This window comes from Sebastes umbrosus, chromosome 19 (assembly GCF_015220745.1).
Source record: "Sebastes umbrosus isolate fSebUmb1 chromosome 19, fSebUmb1.pri, whole genome shotgun sequence".
Classification (NCBI taxonomy): domain Eukaryota; kingdom Metazoa; phylum Chordata; class Actinopteri; order Perciformes; family Sebastidae; genus Sebastes; species Sebastes umbrosus.
Genome location: NC_051287.1, coordinates 9,240,816 through 9,266,108, shown reverse-complemented (window position 1 = coordinate 9,266,108; position 25,293 = coordinate 9,240,816). Strand labels below are relative to the sequence as shown.

The window sequence follows — 25,293 nt, the reverse complement described above, 5'->3', positions numbered from 1 at the left end:
CATTGCAAGTTGAATATCTTTGGGTTTTAAACTGTTGTTCAAAGAAATTGTAAAATTAAATATGTCAGCTTGGGCTCTGACAACTTGTGATGGACTTTTTTTTAAAAACTATTTTCTGACTCATAGATTAATCAATCCATCAATAAATCCAAAAAACTCTGGAGCGACAAACAGATAATAGAAATAACCATTACTTGCAAACCTAATGTAAATGATATTCCCTTCATATTGCGTATGAACTACTTTCCAACTTATACTTTTCCATTATCCCAGTTCTCCTGACTGGACTAAATCTACTTCCTGTATCACAGCATGCTGCGATTCCTCTGTGCAACTGCTACATCAGCAGCTGTGAACATGCACTGAATCCTGGTAGTCAAGCACAAAGTGACCCGTAAGAGATGTAATGGCGCTCAGAGGAGCCCGTGATCGCTGCAGCTCTTACCTTAATCTCTGTGACCAAGATGTCTGTGATGCTTCCCAACACAGTCACAAAGTCAAACACATTCCAGGCTGCTTTCAGGTAGTTCTAAAAGACAAAGACAGTATAGAGAGATTAGACCGAGAGTTCATTCAAACTTTGGTGCAATACTGGGTGATTATTTTTTGTGCTTTTCATACTTGCCCTCTCGGAAGAAGGCATCTCCCCTAAGTTAGTTTACTTGCTTAGTTTCGCTCAATCCCTGGATGCCTATTACTATGTTATTTAACCACATAGACACTCAACAATTGAGCCAACTAAGATTAATATTGATGTTTGACATAACTTCAGACTACACCAAATACATAAGAAAGATCGGTAACACAGGTCTGCAAATGTTATGGTAATTAGGTGATATTTAGCAAGTAACCTATTTGAAATTTCTTTGGAATTTCTGCCAAATTACCCCAATATTTACCTAAAAAAATATTGAAAATTACTTTATTATAAACATTATTTAATAATTATTTGATAAAATATTATAGTCATTAAAACAAGGCCCTTAGGCTTGAGAAGCAGCTGTGCGCTGCTCTTCTTCTGAGGTGGAAAACCAAAACTAATAGAAAACACTTCTGATACCTGGTAGCTAATGTAATGATTCAGGGAGTTTTTTAAGAAATTTCAAAGAAGTTATTTGCTAATTATTATCTATTTATCAGCAGACATGGAAATAAAGCATATCAATTAACTTGGTATCCTGGAAATGTATTAAATAAATTACCAGATATTGGGAAATAGCGGAATACAATTATTAAATAATGTGTATGATAAAGTAATTTTCGATACATTCTGAGGTAAATATTGGGATAATTTGGCAGTTATTCCAAAGAAATTTTGAAAAGGTTACTTGCTAATTACCATGAAATTTGCGGACCTGTAGAATGAAGTGTTGCCCATATTTCTATAAATTCTAATGCACAGTTACGGTCCGTGTTTTTGGTTATATTTACAGACATGTGGATATGCAAAAGTTGCAGGGGAGTACAAAAGATCCCCGTTGAAAAAACAACAACAACACAAATACACCAAAACACATGAAATCTAGACATCGCTTTGGGCACACACATCTGCATATACAACACACACACAAATCCTGACACAATCCCCTGCGTAAGCTAACTGCTGAGCTGCAGCCTGGTGCCCCTCAGACTGGTCAACCATCCAGCCCCCGGGGGGCAGAGGCTGCTGCCAGGCCCCGCAGCTGCAGTCTGAAGAGATGCAGCAGCCGAGTGTTTAGACCAGCAGATGTGAGCCCATCCGTCTGGGCTTAACAGCTAAACAGGTGGAGGCAAGTGGTGTGTGAGAAAAGCTATTTAATAAATGGGCCTTGTAAATGGAACGGAGTCGGAGATGAAATGCCTCGCTGCGGGCCAGACGGCCCCGTGTTGAGAGAAGATATATTCCTTGTGCGCACTCTTCCGTTCATCCCTTCTTTTTCTTACCAGCTCACCCTCCTCAATCCTGTATTTGAGATTTTACACCTTTTATTTTACTGTGTTGTCTGCTATACCTTTTATGTGCTTTTGCACAAACACAATCCCAATCTTTCAAACATCCTTCCAAGTGCGACTACATATCATTTCCTTCATTCGAAACACCCCGTTAGTCTCTCAAAACGAAAAACCACAGATCTAAGAATCTGGTTTCAGCATTCACAAGGACAACATTTAATTAACTGAGCACAGTGAGAGCCGCTTGATGCAGAAGTCACCCTCAGAGAGATGTACCCTCATGTGTGTAAACAGAAATACAATACAACAGTGAATAATTGTCTAGTGTTTGCAGAGTAGAGCGCAGCATATGGTCTCACCAGCGGACCGAAGGCAATAATCTTGAGGATGCACTCCAGTGTGAAGAGGGCTGTGAAGATGATGTTTAAGTACTTCAGCATGGACTCGTACAGGTCCGGAGCTCCGTAGAACTGAGGACAGAAAACACACACTGAAATATCTGAGAGAAGAAACACAGTAGTGTGTGAAAGCTGCGTCCTTTACCCCCATGTACCTTTCACTTCCATCTTGGGCGGATCAGATAGATTTATGATACTGAAAACCACAAGTGTAAATGCAGACCAATTATATTTAATTGCTCAGACGCACTTCAGCAAGATGTTTAATGGGGTGTTCATGTCAATCCCAGCTGCATACATACATTTTAATATAGCATCAGTAGACACTGTTTGATTGCGGCACTGAAATGATCTGAGCCTGTATGTGTTCAACTGCTTGTCATTGTTGCTTCACCGTCCTGGAGGGCTATCAGAGTCTGATTGTAAAGAAGTCTATCAGAAAATGAGCCTACTTCTCACTTGATTTATTACCTCAGTAAACATTGTAAACATGAGTTTATGGTCTCAATCGCTAGTTTCAAGTCTTCTTCAATACAGCATGATGTTCAGGTCCCATTTAGAATCAAATAGACAATAAAGCAGGATGTGCTTTAGGGCGTGGCTACCTTGTGATTGACAGGTCGCTACCACAGCGTTGTTTTGTTGTTGTTGTTGGGTGTTGTCCGCGTTTTCGTCTTACAATTTTAACCCTTTCACAGTGTGTTTTCTGTTCACCCTCTCGTTTCCCTTTTGGTTGCAAAAAAACAAGATGCGACGGACAAAATCCAAGATGGCAACGGCCAATATGCCGAACTCAAGGCTTCAAAACAGCAGTCCACAAACCAATGAGTGACGTCATGGTGACTACTGCCACTTCTTATAAACGGTCTATGGTCGGCAAGCAAGGAAGAAACTTGTCCAATTTTTGCTTTTCAATGGTTTGCATTGACTTTAAAGGAAGTCAACCATTTTCCATCTGAATAAATAATGTTTCTTTTTGGTACTTTGCACTCGTCTGACATAATTTTTTTCCTTGTGAGGTTTATACCTTCATTATTCTTCCTCTAACAAAATATAGGGATGCCTGAGTGACTGAAATGTTAATCAAATTTACAGTGTTGGATAGAATATATGACATACTCTCAGCCATTCATTTCCCTTCCCCTGATATTATTAAGTCGTGTTGGGAAAATGACATAGAAGTCGAATTCGCAGAGAATATTTGGAAGTCTTTTCTAGAACGTGTCCATACTTCCTCTTTTTGCTCTTGACAAGGGCTCATACAGTTTAAAGTACCGTTTGAACCCTCCCCTCTAACAGCTATTTTTGGTGTTTTTACCCAAACAACAGGCCAAACACAGTAGCTTTTGCTTCTCAGTAGCTGGACGCCTAATTCTGTTGAAGTGGAAGCAAAGAATTACCACCATCACATATTCAGTGGATTAGAGATCTTATGCAGTTTCTCCACCTAGAAAAAAAAAAGTATACTCTTAGAGGCTCAACTGACATGTTCTATAATTTATGGCAGCCATTTTTAACTTTATGTAGACAGACTAAAACTGTGCTCCCTCCCGTAGCACAAGGGTCTAGATTTACACGGTCTCCCGCTGGGCTGCAAAAGCTGCATTAAGCCTGGATCATTTGGTTGGATGTTTTTATTTATTTATATTATGTATTATGTCTGTATTTAACGTTATATCTAACTATTATGACCACTAAGCTGGCTATTGGAAACATAAATGTGGCTAACTGTATGTAAATTGTCTCGGTTTGAACCCGACACGAGCCACAAAAGCAATCCCAGACATATCTAAAATCACACAAGCATATCTGAACCGCCTTTCAAACTGTTTCTTCAAATAACTTTTCAGATTTTACGGTCACAATCTAACAAAGAGAGGTAAATTATTAGTAGATTATGTAAAATAAAACCACAAACACCAGGCGAAGAGAGCTCCTCTCTGGAGCCAGCCTGCATCGCCCAAACTGGCTGTTTCATTCCCTCAGAGATTTTCTCCCTCTGAGTAGACAAACAAAGGAATTGCCAAGACACGAGCACTTCTCTCTGATCGCAGCGAGCGCTGCTTGGCACCACCATCACACCACTGTGATGCCGGTGGTGTTTGATTTTTCACTGTTGACCATGTCTCAAGGCCAGACCCGTGTTGTTGCTATAATTGCATCTCTGCCTTAACAGCTAAATAATTAAATGGTACAGATTTATGGAAACTGCTTCTGAAATCCTCTTTAATATTTCAACAGTGCGCTGCATCATATTGGGAACTGAAGTATCACTGAGCCAAGGCACTACTTTTTTTTCTGGCTGAGAGAGATCTGAGAGGAACTGGAGCTTTGCGTCATTAGCAGGAGGAATCACTGACCTTCATCATCAGCACGACTGTGTTGAGAGCGATTAAAGTCATGATGGCGTATTCGAACGGGGGCGACACCACAAACTTCCACATCTTGTACTGGAAGGACTGCTTGTTCTCTGGCATGTACCTCGTCAGCGGCTTGGCGTTGATGGCGAAGTCAATACAAGCCCTCTGTTTGATGAAAAGACAAAACACACTGTGTATGAATCCTCTCTGATACACCTTCACACCGTTCACCATGGAAGAGAGAAGTCCAGGAAAATCAAATTTAAAAAGGACAGCTGGCACGCCACAAGAGGATTTTCTAAGCGTTTGGTGATATCAAAAGATGAGTCTACAAATTGAGGCTGTCTGATCACTGGCCAATACTTTACAGAGAGAAAAAAACAGCGTGATTTTAACAAAGTCTGTGTGAAGTAGAGATGAAGAGAGTGGAGTGGATAAACCCCACTGCTTTCGTTTTTACTGCTTTGTTCTGTTTGAGGGGATTTGTAAGTCATGTTAGATATAATTTGCCTGGAAGTGATGTTTAGAAGTGGATCAGCATGTACTCTGGTTTCTAATGATGAAAACATTTGTGATGCAAGAGACAAAGATTTTCAGAAACTAATGCTTCTGCAGAAATAATCAGCATTGTGTTCTTGTTGCATGTAATGGGAGAGGGGGTCATTGTTCTCGTAGTGCATCACTTTCCACCACTCTCACACCTCGTTCTTCTCCAGGCTGCACTCCGACATGGCCTTGTCTCCCTGCTCCTGGAAGGTGATGATGATCAGAGCCACAAATATGTTGACAAAGAAGAAGGGGAACACCACGAAGTAGACCACATAAAAGATGGATGTCTCCATGCGGAAGCCTGGGCTGGGGCCCTGGTCCTCGTAAGTGGCGTCCACAGAGTGTTTCAGGACCCTGGAAAGAAGGAAAAGATGAACTGAGATTCAAACGACCATATAGAACTCACAGCAGGCTGTAAAGCTCTAGGTAATGGCTTGTAAAATATCTGTAGAGACTTAATGAATTAAGGCCCTCACCCCTCTTTACCCTGTAACGCACTAAAATAAAACCTGAAAGTGCAATCAAGCAAGCTTGATAGAATAACAATGGAATCAATGTCTGGAAACATCCAGAGAACCTGTCCCAAAATATCCAATCAACCTGTCTGTAGAGGCTTCTCACAATCCTCAAATAGGATGTCTATAAATGAATGAATGAGTCAAGGCACAGTAGGGAGCCCTGTGCTCCTTCAACAGAGGATATAGCGGTGCAATTGTGGGCTCACACATTATTACAGGTGTCTCCAGTAAGTTAATGAGGGCTCACGACTCTCCTGCTGTGAAATCAGCGAGTGCTCTCACAGACTTGTTAAGCACCGTCTGCACATTTTCCATAAGCTGTTTTATAATTTGTGGCTGTGTGAAACAGATTTTGTAACTTTTAAGAAGTGCTCTACAAATAAAGATGATGATGATGATGAGAAACAAGTGACTTTCACGTGACAAAGCCCTCTGGTGGCCGTAGTAGTTCAGCAAAGGAAGAAGTAAGGTGATGTTGTAATCAGTGGGCAACCTCAGGGCTCTCAAAAGTGAAGCCAACACGTGAGTGCTCATTTATGGGGTTTTAGGAGCCATTCCTGTAGCACTCTATTTAGGGCATGGCCGCTATGAGTGACAGATGGGTGTCGTCTCAGGACGCAGGCCACAAGCTGTCTGCTCTGCAGCTTCACCCGGGCCCACCTCAGCTCCACCGATGATCCATCTCTGCCCATTTTTGAATTAGTCAGGAGTCACTGCCAAGATGATTTATAGAGATTTTAAAGAGTACGGTCTAGACCTGCTCTATATAAAAAGTGGTTTGAGACAACTTCTGTTAAGCTTTTTGTTAGTTGACTAATGAACATGTTACCTTTCATTACAATGCTCGACTCTAATTAGATATAAAGAATAAGAAAAGAGTAACTTATGGAGTATGATAGGTACAATTTCTTAGGTATCCCAAATCCTAAGAAATGGTAAACACTTTATATTAAAATGTTAAATTAAAATTTGATGGCTCATGGTGTTACTGTGCTGTCACTTCTTGTTTAAGAGTGTGTGATTTTAGACGATCCCGACAAGCTTAGTCAGTTTAACAATTTACTTTCCATCGTCAGGTAAGCACAATGAATGAAATAAGCCAGCAGCCATCAACAGTCCTTGACAGAGACGATGATAACAATGATGATGATGATGATAAATGTGCCCGTGGTACTTTAGCTCAGGCACAGAATGGCAGACTGAAGACATCAATGCGATGAGCCTTGATTGCATCTTTAGAGAACGCACAGTAATTAAGCCTGGGAGAAATCAGTTGGGTTTAATCTGCGCCGTACTATCGGCCTCCAGGTGTGCTGAGTGCAGTTCACGGAAAGTCACTGAAGGAAATACTAACATGACAAGGAATAAATAATTCAATACTTTAACTACTCAAGCATTAATATTTAACACAACTTAAGTTATGTATTGTGGACATCTTTACTTTTTAAACCAATTCATTCCCTGTACCTATGAATCTATGTCTATCTGTTTTATCAGTTTCATATTCAGCCTTGAAAACCACTGTGTATATAGCTGACTTAAAGTGCCATTTTATGTATGAGGTGCTACACATATGAAGTGATATGGCGGTTGCTCTGACTTACTGTGGCCAGCCCTCCCCCGTGGACACAGTGAAGAGCGTCAGGAAGGCCCACAGAACGTTATCGTAGTGAAACTCGTACTTCTTCCACTCTCTGGGCTGTGCTGCCACGTCATGCCTGTCGTAGTCCAGAAACTGACCCCTGAGAGAGAAGAATCAGGTGTAAGGAGATGTAATCAAAAGAGGAGAAAGAGACAAAACTAAATCGCCTGAAAAGAAGAGACTGAGAATTTCAGTATAAAAGCATGTGTTCATCAAATGGCAACCACCATGGCTGAATGTAGAGGAGTCATATAAATAAAAAGGGTTACCTAATGGATGATTTAAGATATTCTTAAGAGGACATTCAGGCATGTACCTGCAGTCTTTCTCCAGACCCTTGGACTCGTCGGTGCAGTAGAAGAATTTGCCCTTGAAGAGCTGCACAGCGATAACAGCGAAGATGAACATGAAGAGCATGTAGACGATGAGGATGTTAAGAACGTTCTTCAGAGAGTTCACGACACAGTCGAACACCGCCTGGAAAACACACACACAAACACATACACACAGATTAATGAATGTAAGGTACCGCATAGATGTACATTCTCTCAATTCTCAGGGGATTAACCATAAACTGGTTCATCATTTTCTGTTATTATTCAAAGAGAAATTGTAAATCATTATTTATTTTGAATTAGACATGTCACTCACATCATTCGAAACTCAAATTTCAAATTTCCTGAATTTCTGATCCATGGAGGTTTTCTATTTGTAAAACTTCCCTCGAGCCAAGAAACGTAAACGTGTGTGATGTCGTCACAATGTAAAGTCTATGGGCCGAGCGGGAACTTGTGGGCGGGGCCAGCGGGAGAAACACAGTTGCTCATATTCAGTGGGCCTCAAACCCCAGAAGTAAACCCAGAAGGTAGAAACTTTTACCCTATAAGTGCAGCATGCTTAGTCAGTCACTCACTTTTCATCCAAATTCAGCCCAGATGTTGAGATGTCTGGCAAACAACTGCTTACCGAGTACATGAACACACCTTTGCATGCAGTCTGTCTCCGTGTCTCCTTGCCTGTCACTCACTCTCCAGCTATTTCCTTCTGTCAGCTTGTGCTGTGGTCTCTGTGAGATGGAGTGCTCTGTCTATCTATCCTGACATGTATGTAATCTAACCAATGAATATGCTGCTGCATGAATGATGATTGCCATCTAGGCTTTTGTCTCCAGAGAGAGCATATATTTCTCCCCTCCTCTACCCGCCTGTCAGTCAAACCGCTCTGGCCAAGTATCCAAGAAGAGTTTTGGATGAGTGTCTGTCTGCCAGCTCTGATCTGCCTCAATCATCTCACTTCTATTACTCTAATCAGATCTTTCATCTTTTGTCAGGTCCATTACTTTTGGATGATCGGCTGCCTTCACGCACCAAAGGGAAGCTGTTGTTTCTGCATCAGTAGAAACAGTTGAGGGTCTTGCCTTGATTAGGGTCACAACACATTAAAGCAGCAGTAGGAAGAATGTTTATGGCATCATTGGGCAAAAAATCCATAATAACCTTTCAGTGTATTGTAAGAAAACTAGACTTCTGCACCTCCTCATGGCTCTGTTTTCAGGCTTTAAAAAATCTAGCCCATGACGGGAGACTTTGGCCAATCACAGGTCATTTCAGAGAGAGAGCGTTCCTATTGGCTCTTCATTCAACGGAGGCAGCTGTCAATCACTCCCGAACTCCGATCAAACAGTCAAACTAGGCAGCGGTGATCAAATATGAATCTATATTCTGTTACTGTAATGCCTATTTCTCATGTTAAATGTTTTCAGAAACATCTTGTAGTGTACTGTTTAGCTGCAAAATGAGAACGTTTTCTCCGGCTGGTGGGCGGTGCTTGGTATTTCCTCAACTTATATCAACACGGTCATAAACTTTCTCATTTCACAGCTAAATAGAGCCACCTTCCAGTCCAAACCTACAGGGTGTGGAGTTTTTGATGCTCAAAACACAGTTTCTGAGTGATTTTATTTACCTGTTGTATCTGTGTCTTTTGAGGAGTTCATGTTCTGTGAAAATGCAGGCTATCAATAAGCCTCCTTGCAAAGAACTACTTCAATAAAGGAAGCAATTTTCAGTCACTTACTTCCAATTTGTGTGACTTTAAATTCTCCCGTCTCTCCACTACACAGAACACCCCAAAGGTCAAACCGGTCCAACCTTTCATTAGAGAGCTAGAGATACGAGATTTATATATATAATTTAAAACACCACTGTTTCAAATCCGATATATCCATTCCTCCTCGGCGTGCTATAAATGCATGTGACTCATGATAGTGTGTGACTGACACCGGATATGGCCCCAGCTGGCTGCTCTTTTTCTTCTTCTCATAATGCACTGGGTGGGTGACAGATAGGATTACTGTACCTTGAGCTTGGGTAGTCGTTTAATGGTCTTGAGTGGCCGCAGGACTCGGAGGACCCTCAGGGACTTGATGGTGTTGATGTCCTTGCCTTTCGTCCCTCTGTGCAGATTGAGAGTACAGTTAGTCTGGGCGATGTGGTGTCACCGACAAGCATGTAAAGCCTTTCATCTTGTCCTCCACTAACAAGAGCAGATTGTAGTACGGCCGGTAAACGGTGTACAAATACCTCTTAATATTCTGTTAGTAGAGTGCATGCATGTGGTTTACTGTTATTCTACAGAAGCATGCAACAGTAGAGGAAGACTAATTTGTTCAGAGTAACCACAGTATATTTACTCAAGTACTGTAAGTATAAAATTTCAGATGTTGCTCCTCCACTTGTTTATTTCTTCTTTCTTTCTTTGTTTCTGTTTGTCAATTTAGTCCCTTTCTTCCTTTTCTCATTCTCTTTTGTACATTGTTTTATTACTTCTTTTTATACTCATTTCTTTAGGTCTATTTCTTTCTTCTGTCCTTCCATCCCTCTTTCCTTTTCTGTCTCTTTCTTTCCATCGTTTCTTTTAACCCTTCTAAACTCCACTTTTCTTCAACATGTGGAACATTTTACTGCAAATACTTGGTTACTTTATATTGCACTTTTTATTTACCACTGTGGTATTGCTTCTTTTAGTAAAGTAGCACATTTGAGCACTTTTTTCCACAACTGCCATTGTTAATGTGTAACCTCAGCACCTCAAGATATCACAGATTAAAGTCATACAAAGCCAACATGCCGTTTCTGTAGAATAACATCACATTGATCTTTAGAGTAAATGCACAAAGAATCAGCCCCCTGGTTGAGGAAGCAGCTTCTTTGCAGGAACCACTGCTGTCAGTCATTGCGGACGCTGCAGGTTGCGTACACTGGTAACAGAGTGGGAGGTGGGTGAGGGGGTTTAAAAACTAGCTGTTATGCTAATGACATACAGCTGAGCCATCATTCACACGGAGACTGACATTGGCCAAGGACAGTGGGAGAGGGATTTTTTAATTAATCTGTCACACGTACACACAATGTGGCTGTCGCTCTCGATAAAAAATGTTTCTCGATTGTTTCTTCATCACTTCAAAAAAAAAAATCTGAGAAGTACAAATTGAGAGTGTGTATATATATCTGCGTGTGTGTGCATAGAAATAATGTAATTTCATGTGTGAAGGATGTGGAGAAGGACATAAGCATACTAGGGGGAAAAAAAGAGGCCCTGTTGCTTCTTACACCTGCTCAGCATGAAATTACCAACCAACCAATCTTTTCATCCCCAGGGGATAAGAACAACTCCTACTGTTAAAAGAATGCTATTCATTCAACCTATAAATTGTAAATGATACCAATACATTGTGTTTTAAAGTTCTCTGGAGGGTTGAGTCTTTTGTTGTCACCTTTCTAAAACCAAAAACACGAGCAAAAGTGTAAGGAAGGTCTAAAAATGTGTCTCCTTTAACGTACACTATAAACGTTAACATTTCCGGCTAACTACCTACAGTAGTTACCTATGTCCAAAGGAAAGAGACACATGTCATTAAGCTACCTGATACTGTATTATGTGGAGTTACATCAGCTCATCAGCTGGAGAGGATGCTACAATAACTTTTAGCCTGGTAGCTACATGCAGTTTTAGCCTCAGTCTTGTAACATGATATCATGTATGTGGCCTTCATGTGCATATTCAAAACCCTTTCACAGGGCTTTTAAAACCATCAGCTGGAAACACTAAAAGTCTGGTGAAGATAGAGTTTTCAACCAACAGCTGATAAAATCTGAGCGACAGTCGTCATTACAGCTGACAAAATCCACGTTAGTCTGGTAAAATTACTGCAAATTTCGAGTGGTAAACCTCCTTCTGTCATCACTGTAAATGGCATTATGTGCCGTGTTAGAATGAAAAGCTTGACAGGACATACTAAGGGGGACAAGGGCATAGCAAATAGTTTGCAAAGCAGTCTACATACAATTCAACAAATATGGAGAATAAAGCGTTTAATTACCGCTGAATATTAGGTTACCAAATTGATCTTTTGAGTAAGACTTTTGCAGTCCTTTCCAGAAAAAGACCCCGGAAATATGAACGCCACCCGGCTGTGCTGTTCTATTTTCTATTTAACCACTTCTGGTCATTTCCTGTTTCTTTCGTGAACACTCAAATAAATCACTCAGAGTTATGGAACATAATTTCCTTGATAAATGCCAAATGAGAAAGTCCTTTCCAGGAAAATAAGGTATCAGCTCCTTTCCAGGAAATAATGTGGAGACTAAGGTACTTGTAAAATAAGGTATTATCGTACATCAGTTGGCTTTTAAAACCTTCCTCTCCAATCTTTTCCTCTCTTTGTCTCCTTTGCTTTAAGTTTTGTCATACACACAGAGACACTCACACACAGGCCCGGATTAGTCTGTCGGACTCATTTTAAAAAACACCTGGTTGGCCAGAGGAGGGTATTTAGGGACAGGGGGACCCTCCGTTCAAGTTGTGGCTATTTACCCATTACGGGGTGAAAAAATGATGAGAATAATGAAATAAATGTGTGTAAAAGTCCGTATTGTGTTGAGGGAGAGAAGCACGGTTCCATACATTTTAGGCCTTTTCCTTTCTCAACGGAAAAACTCTAAGTCTAACAAAATGGCATGCAGCTCTCATGCTTGGATGACTTGGTTACCCTGGCATGCAATCTGCAAACTCAATGCCAGTCCTCGCTATTCAAGGACCTCAACACATTGAGACGGCAAGAACAGTCTCCCAATAGCTTTCAGAAGTGCCGTGGGCAAGGAACATGTAATGTGTGTGTGTGGATACGAGGTTAACTCAGCACTGATTGCTTAAAGTCCAACTGAAATCACATTTAATTATTCATTTTTGATCTCTTAACATAATAATATATTTACAAAACACATGAACAGTTAACAACTGGCTGCAGGGGGGCGTGTCCCTGTCTGTGTTTGATTGACAGCAGCTGGCAGGCTGCCAGAGTGAGACGGAGTAAACAAACATACGCTGTAGCTACATGTCTCGGGCAGACAACATGTTGTTAGTGGTATTGAAGAGTAAGGACCACAGCAGCATCTAACCAGACCCAAGTGACATTCACAGGTATGGTTACATGCTGTTTCATGTGCTGCAGCTGAGCAACTAATTAGCTATCTAGCCTACAAACTGACATTAGCACTGCAGGTATGTTTAATCGCTTGTTCAACAATCTGTTGCTGACTGGTTCAGTAGGCTACTGCTTTATGCAATACTTTACTGGATATATCAAAATAAGGTCTCCGTCTACGTAGACAGATACCTGACAGTATTCCAATAAATTGATGCAAAACTAGGGGGCGCCATCATGAAACCAAAGAAATCTAAAATCGAAATTTCTTATTTCAGATTTTTTCTCAAAGGAGAACACAGGACAAGTGATTTATAGAACAGATATGTATCCTGTAGGAGACAAAAATAAAAATCAATCTAACTTTAATATGCTCAGCAGCCAGCCAAGTGAGGTCATCCTCTGTCATCATGACTCTTGTCATCTCAGCTGCCCCCTATTGGCATTTCCATTTTATGGATGCAAGATTTGACGTCCAATCAGAAGCACTCAGCTAAACAGGATGCATGAGGTTCCTTCTATCCAGCAGTTTCACAATTTACAAAGGATTCAATTACATGGCAAATTTTTTAATTGTCAGAGTTTGGGGCTGCACTGTGGTGCATGTGTTGTTGCCTCACAGCAACATGGGTCGCAGGTTCAAACCCGGCTTGGGGCCCTCCTGTGTGGAGTTAGCATGTTCTCCCCGTGTTAGCGTGGGTTAACTCCGGGTTCTCCGGCTTCCTCCCACAGTCCAAAGACATGCAGGTTAGGTTAATTGTCTCTAAAGTGCCCATAGTTGTGAATGTGAGCGTGAGTGGTTGTCTGTCTCTATGTGTCAGCCCTGTGATAGTCTGGCGACCTGTCCAGGGTGTACCCCGCTTTCACCCAGTGTCAGCTGAGATAGACCCTGAATAGGATAATCGGTTACGGATAATGAATGAATGTCAGAATTTGTCTTGATTTTTAAAACAATAGAAAAATCTGACTTAAAATTTGACTTTAAATATTATTTTCCACACAAACACTCTATATTTCAGCTGAAATTCAAATTGTCGTCCCCATTCTAAAAAAAAATTAAAAAAATCTAAAAATCACCCAAACACCCGAAACAATGAGCCCTACATACATTACATGTTTTATGGGAGAAAAAAACAGGTATCTGGTATTATTTTCCTTACATATACAGGCTGTAACTCTGCTTTTCAATGGAATAACCACTTAAGGTGAATTTGGGTAAGAAGCTATAATAAGCTATAATCCTTTATCGATTTCCCTCTGAGTCCAAGGAGAGATGTAGGTGAAGGGCACGGAGGTTAATTGAGCTGCAGGCTATAATCTCTTAGTGATTTGACCAATTAAACCCACTTTAGTGAAGATTAAAGGAGATTTACATGAAGGACACACAACAGATAAAGATGTTTTAGCTTTGATACAACAGATACCTGATGAGTCCGCAAGTGGAAATATATTAAGTGCTGGATCACATGGTGGTGCGTGTCAGCAGCTATATGTTGGTCTTCTGAAAGCTATGAGGTGGAGTTCCCAATATTGTCTTTTTTTGTCTGGATGTCCCAATATTGGGACGGAAGTTAGAGAGGATGGAGGGAAATCATGGTCATATCCCAAGCACCTTGGGATGGAGGGCGACAAAGATTATTCGGAAAGGTTGATAAGAGGAGCGTTCTGTGTTGTGGGGAAAGAGGGACAAGGGAGGGGTCAAGAAGCAAAAGGTAGAGAGGGACAGTTCCCACCTGGCCACGCTTTGTTGCGATCTGATGAGAAAAAAGCAATGACACAAACACACACATAATACACAAACACCACCCACATAAATAGAGCACACAAACAAATAAGGAAAGACAGAGCAAAGTAAACAGTTTAAGCTGAAGATACAAACTTACATTTAAAAAGAAACCAAAGATAAGAAACACATAGAAGTACTTAAACTAATCACCCTGTGAAAGAGCAAAGCAATAGACAAGTCTGATAAAAATATCACAATGATTATGTGTACTGCACACGTGAATAAAACACATTTGTAGCAAAGAGGATGATCATGACGTCACGGACAGTATTTCACTTGGAGAGAAGTGAAGATGAGAGGAGACTGTTGATGAGATCAATCCACTATACGACTACGTTCACACTGCGGTTGAGAAAATTGGATTTTATCCCTCATATGTGACCAGATCTGCTTTTTAAAAACAACGAGCCTGATGCAGGAAGCGATATGAGAACAAATTTCCTTTTATTTTTGTTTGTATCCACGATTTGTGCTCATTTTGTTGATTTGATTTCTGGGATTCACCAATGTTTTCTTATTTTTGCTCTTCTCTTAGGAAAGACAAACATTTTCCGAGTGGTCGAGAGCACTCTTACTAAGATAAGAAAAAAAATTGTTTTCATAGTCCACAAATTGTTGCGTTTTAAATGAGGAACATAAAGAAGCACATGAATATCATATAAATAGGCAAGGTCAGAGTTGAAGCAGGAATTCGGTCTCTAATCTGTAATGGATGTTTACAACGGGCAGTACAATAATAATTTTATACTTCGTCTTCTTGTTTACTCTTAAACTGATCATCTGACTGCTCGTGTTTTTTGCCTCATCGGATCGACAGCAGTTAACTCGAAGAGTATATTATTACAACCAATAGAAGAATACATCTGATCCAAGTTCCAAGAAAGCAGAATTGTCCTGTAAGCCTTGCAGTGTGAATGTAGCCTGTTACACGCTTACATGACATGAAAGTGAGTTGATGAGGGAATGATATATGATATGAATATGATAACCCCTGGATGAGTGAATGTCACTCTTCTATTAGGTCAGAGACACTGCATACTGGACTAAGGACAATATTATTATTATACTTTTAAAGTATTTGATTTATATGAAAAGTGCATTAGTAGTTACAAAGATACTGATTCTCAAAGCTACATAATTCCGCATCTCTATTATAGTGTAATTCTTTGTGTCTAAAAATGAAAAAAGAGCTCCGTTTAATAGTTTTCAATTAGCATCTTTGCTTGTGCATTTACTATGGACAGCAGCACTCAGGTCCTTTGTGTGTGTTTCAGTATGTTTCTGATTCACAGTGCTGCCACTCTGTGCATTATGTATATTGTCCCTACTAACACATACAAAATATATCCGATAAATGGAAAACAGGTAATTGCCCTTATGTAACCCAAATGCAGATGCAACACAAACACGGTTGCGTAACACAAACAGAGTAAATGCCAGTATCTTTTGATCGTGACTGTGGTGGCGATGATAAGAATAGCAAATAACAAAATGTGACATTTGTTCAAAACATTTAGCTGCGAGAGGGAGGCTGCGGCAGACACGTCTATAAACTCCGTAAATGACACTGGCTGAGATGGACAGGAAGGACGACAGGAGACACAAACAAAAAAAAACAAGCACATGGACAGATACGGAGGCAGAGAGAGGCAGGCAGCATTACCCCATGAGGCTCCTGAAAGCAATCCGAGCCAGAGAACAAAGGAGGAAGGAAAAAAAGTGAAAGAGAGAAGACAGAGACAGAGTCAGCAACAGAGAGAAGCATCAATTACAGCTGGCGAAAGAGAAGAAAATCGGAGCGACAGAAAGCAGTACAAAGGAAGATAAACAGGTGTCTAACTGTGGACAAACTGTCAGGACAGACTATCGATACTTTATGTGAAATAGAAGCGGATGCGAAATATCTGATAGCGCTGGTTGAAACAGAATATGTAATCACCTTCTCACTCCAGAGACCCAGAATGCAGGTCTGTAAGGGGCTCATTAACTCCCTTTATACTGTGGCTATGGATAACATTTATTTCCTATCATATAACAGGACGCTTCAAGCATAGATCTGGACAGTTTCATATTTTAAATCAGTGTGCCAGGTTTAATGAACTGCATGCTATCGCAGCAACACTACTACCTCTTCTGCTACTAGTTAACTCTTACTGATAAAATGGACCTGAATGATGGCATGTTAGATTTCTGTCTATCTGAATACTTATTAGTATTGCAGGTACTCAAGGTATTATTATGGTAAGTATCAGAAAAAATAAGCCCTTTCTCCTGCTCAAAATTGTTGCGAGAGGAGGCAAAAATGTGCAGCTGTGGGAGGTACAACATATGGCGTAGTTTCATGAGAAAGGTGCTGGAGCTTTTCTGTATGAATGTTATACTGTAAGTGGTCATACAGGTGTCACAATATACAAAATGAGGAACTTTTCAAATATCTGGAGATACAATACAGAATAGGTGAATCAAGCACAAACACAGCAAAAAGATTTGAAACTTCAAGATGTCAATCCTTGACTGTGACACTAGTTGCGACAACAAAAAAAACACAACAGGAAAAAAAATTAATTTGTTAAACTACCTTAAAAGGTGCAATGTGTAAGATCTGTGAACCAACATCATCAACAGGAGGTAAAGGGGTTACAGTGTTGACGTTATGCCAAAGACGTCTATGTATTGTGTTGCAGAGAGATCTACTGAAATGAGCATACTAACCAGCTAGCCCCAGCCCCCTCTATCTTGAAACACATCTTGTACCTCGAGAAGCGATAGTGAGTCAATGTAGTGCAGCAGGGGGCGGCGACTCTGGTTGCAAAAGGAAGTCTGATTGTATAGAAGTCTATGAGAAAATGAGCCTACTTCTCACTTGATTTATTACCTCAGTAAACATTGTAAACATGAGTTTATGGTCTCAATCACTAGTTTCAAGTCTTCTTCAATACAGCATGATGTTCATTTAGTAAATTATGGTCCCATTTACAGTCAAATAGACCATAAAGCAGGGGATGCTTTAGGGCGTGGCTACCTTGCGATTGACAGGTCGCTACCACGGCGTATATATATATATCTGATGACTGCAAATTTAGATTGTATAACTCCAGTAGTAGAGGTGAAATTTCCCCTATTGGTTACGGAGCATATGGCCAGATTTTACACATTGCACCTTTAAAACGACATACAACAATTCCTTCCTCAGTGTATTGAGCTGCAAGAGTTGAAATTAGGTGCCAGCGTCGAGACTTCTGTCCCCTTCTGAACCATAAATCTATCAGCCCATTTGCCGACTCACAGGGAGGGGCTATAGAGACTTTATGTAACAATGAAAGACGAGTTTGACATAGTCGTGTCTGCAAAATAACCCCAGGCAGCACATGAACCCGTGGAGTTGTTTGTTTGAGCGACACGGGGGCACCTAGCCTCGGGGTGTTAGCTTGCTAGCCTGCTCCAGGGAAGGATACTGGAGAGAGGCTAACATCAGCTAAAAATACTGTCAAACAAGACAACCGTCATTTGTTGTTGTGTGGTTGTATCCATCCCTGAAAAAAGATTATATATTCAGAGACCTGCCGTGATTAGAAAGTAACACAGCCGGAATAAAGGAAAAGTTGACTTACGAGCAGGCGAAGGCCACCAGAGCTCCGCTGACCACGATGAAGTCCAGAATGTTCCACAGGTCACGGAAATAAGCGCCAGGGTGGAGGAGCAGTCCCAAGTCAATCATCTCGAGTCACAGAATGAATATAACAGAATCATTTTTAAAAAATCTTTCAAGCTGACACAGGCACTTTCTTTGTTTTAACTGCATAATGTGCAAGAATTTACCAAAAAACAACTCGTACAAAAATAATCCCCTTCAACGTCACTTATGCCCCACTTGAAGTGAGTGGTGGTGTCTGTATCTGCAGAGATCCTGCAGCCCTCTGCCTGTATTTTCTCTTTTTCTTCTTATTCTGTTTTACTCTGGATGCTTCTGGGCCTCAGCAAAGTGGCTTTGTGCCCCACGTGGGGGTGTAACCCCCAGCCAATAACAGCGTGCAGGGTGTGAAGCCCGTTCAGGTGGTCAAATGCCGCCGCTTTGTCATAACCCTCGGCTTCTGATACCGAGGCACAAGTCTCCACATACAAAGCGACCGTATTTCACGGATGGGAACGGGTTGTGTTATGTGCATGTGCTCCAGTGAACCCCCTGCTCTTCTCTGTGCTGTGAGTGCAGCTATGGTCGGTGTGTGTCTGTAGTTTGACGAGAGCAGTGCTGAGCCACAGCCAGCAGACAGGAAGCCTGCACTCATTCAAAATCCGGCAACTCGGCACGCAGAGTTATGCGGAGTTGTGCGGAGTTAGTTGTGTGTTTTAGAACGTAACTGCCATGAAACAATCAGAAAATAAAGTTTTATTTCTCTGATCCACTGCTTTGTTCTAACTAACACCGCTCTCTCTCTTCAGTCACTCTATAGCTCACTCGAACACCGCTGCTCACTCGTTCAGCTGAGGAGGAGGGGCCAACTTTGAATGCTGTGTGTTTACAAACAGCAACCGACAACTGTTACATAAAGGCCTCTTCTAGAAGCCTCCTTCCTTCTTAGCTCATAAAGATCTTTAAAAAGACCTCTGGTTTTAATATTTAGTACCTTTCCTTTTCAGTGACAGGGCATTCATTATCTAACACATTTGGAAATAGGACAGGGGTGTTATCACAGCTAAGAAATGTAAAACCACAAACCCAATTAGCAATGCCTGTGACATGACAATGCTGTCTGCGGTGTGGCTAAAAACCAAGCTAAATTTGGTTGAAAATGACTATAGCTCAATACGAAGCAAGTCCTAATTAGATGAAATACCAAAACTTTGCTTAGCTGGTTTTTCAGGGCTAAAATCAAAATGTACATCCATTTCGAAAATCCTCCTCACCTTAATCACCATCTCAAAAGTGAAGACCCCCGTAAAGACATAATCCAGATACTTGAGAACCTGCAATAACAAGAGTGTGAGAAAATATCCTGTGAGATGACTCGTCAGATCCAGTGACAGATGTTTTCAGTTTAAGACACTTTGGAAGTGTGTGTGTGCGGACCAGTTATGCACAACATGTTCCTCTGCCCTGTCAGAGGTCTCAAGCTCTGTCAGCTTTGCACTCCCCTGCACTAACACAGATTGCCTGAACACCCACACACACAAAAAAACAACACGCAAACACACAACATCACCTCAGATTCCCTCAGTGGCCCTGACTAGAATAAGAATTAGTTGTGCTCGTCTGTCAGAATGCAAAAAACTCAAGCCTGTGTGCATGTGTTACCTCCTTATTCCCGACATGGGCTAACGTGTCCCGCAGGGATATAAAGAGTATAGTAACATTTTGCTTTTGTCGTCAGTGTGACAACATTTGACCGAAAATGACTTGAAAAAAAGCTTCTTTTTGTGCTTCCAACCGTTTGTTCCTCAATATGGACAAACTGTCGAGCCCGGTTAGGAAGGACTTAATCAGTCTGAATGAATCAGCCAGTCAGCCCGAATGAAATGTGTTCGTGTGACAACCAGTGTGTCTGTTGTGTACTTCCAGATGTTTATTTATGACGTCTAAGATGTCAGTCTGACTCACGTTGTTGCGCGGTGCGTTGGCTTGCACGGGGTCCTCAGCTGCCAGGGCGATGCTGCTCATGGTAATGACCATCAGGATGCACATCTCAAAGTAGCGTAGGTTGACCACGTAGTGACACAGCCGCCGCACCCTGCAAGACCACACACATACACGAATGTAAAAGAACACGCAGAGTAGTGACGGCTCACTAGATCACGACATCCCAGGTGACGTCCTTCCATATCAAGCCAAGGAGAACACACACATATCCCTCCTTGTCTTGACAATGCACAAAAGTGGACGTGTATCAGCCTCAGGGGTACCGCATGACGTCAGGTCATCTGTGTTCGCAATGTCTTTTAATAAAATCAATATCTAACAAATTCGATAAGCTAACTAAACAATAACAGAGTACTTTTTCTATACATCCTGGGATTAATGACATCATCAAAGGTAGGAAGCGTATCACAGGTCGTGTGAGAGGTCACTGCTTGTATCTGTGATTTAATTCTTTCAGTCCCCATCAAGCGTTCATGATGATATTTAGGTTTGGAGTGTAGATAGACTAGTAAAACAAGAGCTTCATCTTCAGCCTCAGCTCCTCAGAAACTAAATCACTTGGGGCACCACCCCTTCATTTTGGCCTAAGATCTGAGGTGCTGGTGCTCTTCCCAACTGCTTCACATTCAGCTATAAAACCACCCAAGTGTGCGCTGGAGGTCATGGTCTAAAGCCAACAGAGCTACATCATCAGCATAAAGGAGAGACGCAGCAGGCACAGCTCTCGCTCCAGTTATGCAATGACAGAATGGCAGTAATTTCTGAGAAGGAGGATTTCAACATGTTCCAATCATAGACCGTATATAAAATGTGAAGTGAAGAGTAAAGCCAAAACATCTCGATCGCCCCCTTGTGGCTTGCTGCAGTATAGGTCATAAATCCCGTCCCCTCCATATCAGCTGATGGGACATGGTACACGTCAAAACATTTTTTCCCAAAGATGGTTTCTGTCATTTTAGGTAGTTCTTATCACGCTGTTGTTGCTGCTGGTTTTAATTGGTTATTTGATGCTATACAAAGGGGGTGTGACATCATGATTTACGTTGTGATGACAAGGTAAGCAGTAGCAATACAGTGATCACGCTACAAAGTGATCTACAAGGATGGATAATTGATTGACCACCAGGAGGCTGCAGTCGGTCTGATGGCCTCCCTCTCAGAGAGATGCAGTCATGAGAGAAGACCACCTTGTTTTCCAGGGAAAATCTCAACACGCCAGTGGTCAGTCTGAGCCTTGTAAGTGTCACAACACCCATTTCCGGAAAATAGGAGAATTAAGCTCAATTTGATCTCACTGGTGTCGCTCAATCTGTCCGCAACAGCTGTGTTCCTTCACTACCAAAGGGAGGACATTCACCATCCTGATAACCACTTTTTGTAGCCGGGGGGGTCGGCCCACCCACGCCGCCTGCTGCCCAGTGGCAACGCTCCACACTCCTACACCTTAACAAGTGGTATTTTAAGATCAATACACATGCTGAAATTGAATATTGCACGTCATCTTTTCTACTCTGTCAATATTATTGATTTTTGTACATTACCCCAGATATATAGGATTTAATTAAGTAATGAAGGTATGTCTGACATGTTTCCGGTGGAAATAAGGATGAATAGATGTTCACTCAGTAACCACTGGGGATGCAGAAATAAGTAGTGCATTCATAATGTGTCTCTTGGTTTCAAGGATTGCTTTAACAAGATGGATGGATTCAATCATTTTTGGGCAGAAAAGTGATACATCTACGTCTTTGAATTCATCATGAGCTGTTGTTAACATCCTAATGATGAATGGGGTTTTATGAACTTTCTGTTGCCCTTAATTCAACCCAAACCATCAATCTTATTCCATTCCACCCCAGTCTCCTCGCGGTTATGACTTACGGGTTTGTTTGCCCGAAGATGAACATGGAGCTGTAGGGAAGGATCTGCCGAGGCCCATTAGCCGCCTCCTCCTCCTCCAGGTCTTTCTTCTCCTCACTGAGTTGGAAGTTGTCGCAGTCGATATTGTTCACTGGTGTGGAAAAAACAAACACACTCATTAGCTCAGAGGAGCACAAACATTAGTGAGTTTAGTTTTTCTATGGATTCAAAATGCAGGCTTTTGGTCTGTGTAGATGTTTTATGATTGTATTTACTTTCTGCATCCATAAAAAAAGTATAATCATGAAGACATTTTTCATGTGACAGTGGTTGAGGGGTCCAGACTAAGCATGACAGATATGAAAACATTGGTTGAAGGACAAGTAGGCCAACCTGGCAACCCTTACGGTCCAGTCCTGTATATATGATAAGATATTACTCATTCATTTCTTTGCTGAGATCTGGGGCTGTAGTGATATTCTTAATTAGCCTTAATTACCCTTAATGGCTCTGCTGTAAAGTGATGACTCGTGGAAAAATCATAATAAGCAAAACTTTTCCGTCCCAATCCTTCCTTCACGTGTGACAATGGCTGTGCTGTACTCACTTGGTATAAAAGTGGTTTCTCCAGGCGGGTTAGTGATGGTGACGGGGATGTGGATGGCGTTGCTGTTGAGGCCGGCCTGGCTGGCCCTGGTGGAGTTCTTCTGGTTGTCGGCATCCTCTTGCTTTTCGCTGAGACTCAGGCTACTCCGCATTCGCTCCAGAGGACTGGAGGCGAGGCCGTCCTCTTCAGCATCTGGCTGCCTCTCCCTGCGGAAAGAGATGTGTGTCTTATCACAGGCATCATTATACTCTGCTCTCGGCTTGCTTCGAGCTTTTTTTTTCTCAGCGATATGAGAAAGTTTCTCCGTCCTCCTGGGAAACAGACCACAACTTATGTGGCAGCAGACTAGAAGTCGTTTTTTTTACTGCTACCCAAACACACAGTTATATGGTGATTATGTATAAAGACAAACTGACGCAAATAGTAAATTATTGTTGCTATTTCTTACATAGAGTCTTAGAATATGAAATGTAAGTCTAAAAAGATCCACTAGAGAATTAATTAAGCCCAGTCAGAATACATAACAGAGTGTTTAGATGATGTTATGACATGCCGCTGTTATACACCATGAACAAATATCCAAACCAGGCAATGTAGATATAAAATGAAGCAAGACTCTGTAACTGCAGGTCTGTCTTCTGCTCTCAAATGTATTCAGAAACTAAACTTGGTGGAGAGTTAAGAGAAATGAGAAAATAAAGTATAGTAGTATATAATAAATGCCATAGTTGTGTACCAGTTATGATAACAATGAACTCATATCATCTCATCGCCAAGATCTAGGCGCAAAGCTTTACAAGCCAATCAACACAGCGGCAATAAGTCGTGTGTAAAATACAAGAAAAAAGTTGTGAAGAAAAGACAGTGTTGTCTTTCAGCACTATTGTGTACTTGTGGTAATTGTGAATTTATATAAAGGATAATAGTCAGTTAATTATGAAAAAGCATCTAATGTCACCAACAACATCAGAAACATAATATCTAATATAACATCTGCAGTGTTTACCTGTGACCTTTGGTTCCATTCTTTCTCCTCTTAAAGTCGTCTCCGTCCAGCGTAGACTGAGCTCTGACCATACGAGAGCAGCGTCCCTTCCTCTCTCCATTACTATCCCCTCCTCCTCCCCCCATCCCCCTGCGGTCTCCCTGCGCACCATTCGCTATCATCCCGTTTCCCTCTTTTGGTGGACGATGGGAGTGATGGTGGCGGTGCCCCCTATCTTCTCCTCCTCGAAAGTCATTGGCCTCCTCCTCAGGAGAGCCGGCCTGGTGATGGTGCCTGTGTCCCTGCCCTCCATCGCGGCTGTTGCTACTCTCTCCTCTCCTCTCTCTTATCTGGGCGCCGTCGGTGGTGGGATCTCTGCTCCGGCTGTGATGAGTGTGGTGCCTTCCTCCCCGGCCGTCTCCTCCGTCCCTGCTGTCCCCGTTCCTCTCGCGGTGCCGGTGGTGCTTCCTGGAGTGCGTGTGGAAGTTGTCTCCCACCCCGTCCTGCTGGGGATCCCCCACCTCCTCCCGTGCTCCTTCAGGGGACCTGCCGGGTTTGTCCCCGTTCTTGGCCTCCACCACGAGCGGCCGGTCCAGGTGAGTCTTCATGTCCGGGTGCAGGTGGAGGGCGGTGGACATCTGGAGGCGCTCCTCGGGGTCGAGCTCGTTGAACAAAGCCTCGCTGCTCGACCTTATGTTGTGTCTCCTCAGTTGGTTGGTTCTCTGCTCCCACACTGACATGGCCTTCGCTGACCGCTGCTGCTCCTTACTGCACACAGGAATCAAACCCACAGAGAGGGATCATGGGAGAAGGGAAAACAATGACATTTTATAAGAATCATTTTTCTCTACTTTATGAGTTTGTTTTCGTGTGGGTGAACATCACCATCCACAGTTTCATCCATAGTCACACAATCTTCTACTAATAACACTGAATTCACCAAACACCAGGTGATCTATGGATGCGTCAGCACAAATGTTCACCATGGTAAAGCTTTCACTTACCATGCTTGAGGGTTGTATGGAGAAAGTAGCTAACATCCTCCATAACAAAATATGATTATTTATAATTTCCCAACACTTAAAATGGTTGCTCTTGTCATGACATGACCTGATCATGGGAGGTCTGAAACTTATTTGGGTCCTCAGAATTGAAGTCTTCCCACACGTCTTTGATACAGGCAGAAAAATAATTTCATCACTCTTCTGGGATACAGTTTTTACCAGTGGAGATCAAAATGAATACAAGCTATAAGAAGAAATGAAGGTTTACCTGCATGAGGTCATTTTATGAATATGTTTTGAACTGATTTCTCCTGTGCTAACTACCGGGTTTGTGGGGTTCATCTTATAACAACATTTCCAGCAATGTCAAATGTTTTTGACATCAGAAAAATGCAGAATATCTGCAGTATTTTTTTCTTCTCTGAACGACTTTGCTACTTCGGATGACGAAAAGGCAAAGGACAAATCGTCTCGGCAGTGTTTTCACACATTGCTTTTCAAGGTTTCCTCTCACGACTCGTTCAAACGACTA

The 25,293-nt window shown here is 41.8% G+C and overlaps 1 protein-coding gene across 3 annotated transcripts in view; it reads right to left on the bottom strand.

Annotated features, from left to right (window-relative positions):
- The window catches only part of cacna1bb (calcium channel, voltage-dependent, N type, alpha 1B subunit, b), a 161,868-nt gene that overhangs the window by 28,463 nt on the left and 108,112 nt on the right, over positions 1–25,293 (bottom strand). For 2 of the 3 annotated variants that reach the window (XM_037752464.1, XM_037752463.1), the window contains exons 22-34: positions 23,779–24,525; positions 22,773–22,978; positions 22,187–22,316; positions 20,267–20,396; positions 19,576–19,635; positions 18,282–18,388; positions 9,758–9,854; positions 7,716–7,876; positions 7,362–7,499; positions 5,392–5,593; positions 4,691–4,855; positions 2,292–2,402; positions 446–529 (exon numbers count right to left, since the gene is read on the bottom strand). In XM_037752464.1, coding sequence (XP_037608392.1) covers positions 446–529; positions 2,292–2,402; positions 4,691–4,855; positions 5,392–5,593; positions 7,362–7,499; positions 7,716–7,876; positions 9,758–9,854; positions 18,282–18,388; positions 19,576–19,635; positions 20,267–20,396; positions 22,187–22,316; positions 22,773–22,978; positions 23,779–24,525 — 2,338 coding nt within the window. Of the gene's footprint in view, positions 1–445; positions 530–2,291; positions 2,403–4,690; positions 4,856–5,391; positions 5,594–7,361; positions 7,500–7,715; positions 7,877–9,757; positions 9,855–14,617; positions 14,639–16,333; positions 16,346–18,281; positions 18,389–19,575; positions 19,636–20,266; positions 20,397–22,186; positions 22,317–22,772; positions 22,979–23,778; positions 24,526–25,293 lie in introns of all 3 variants that reach the window. The other variant, XM_037752462.1, reaches the window with a different exon arrangement.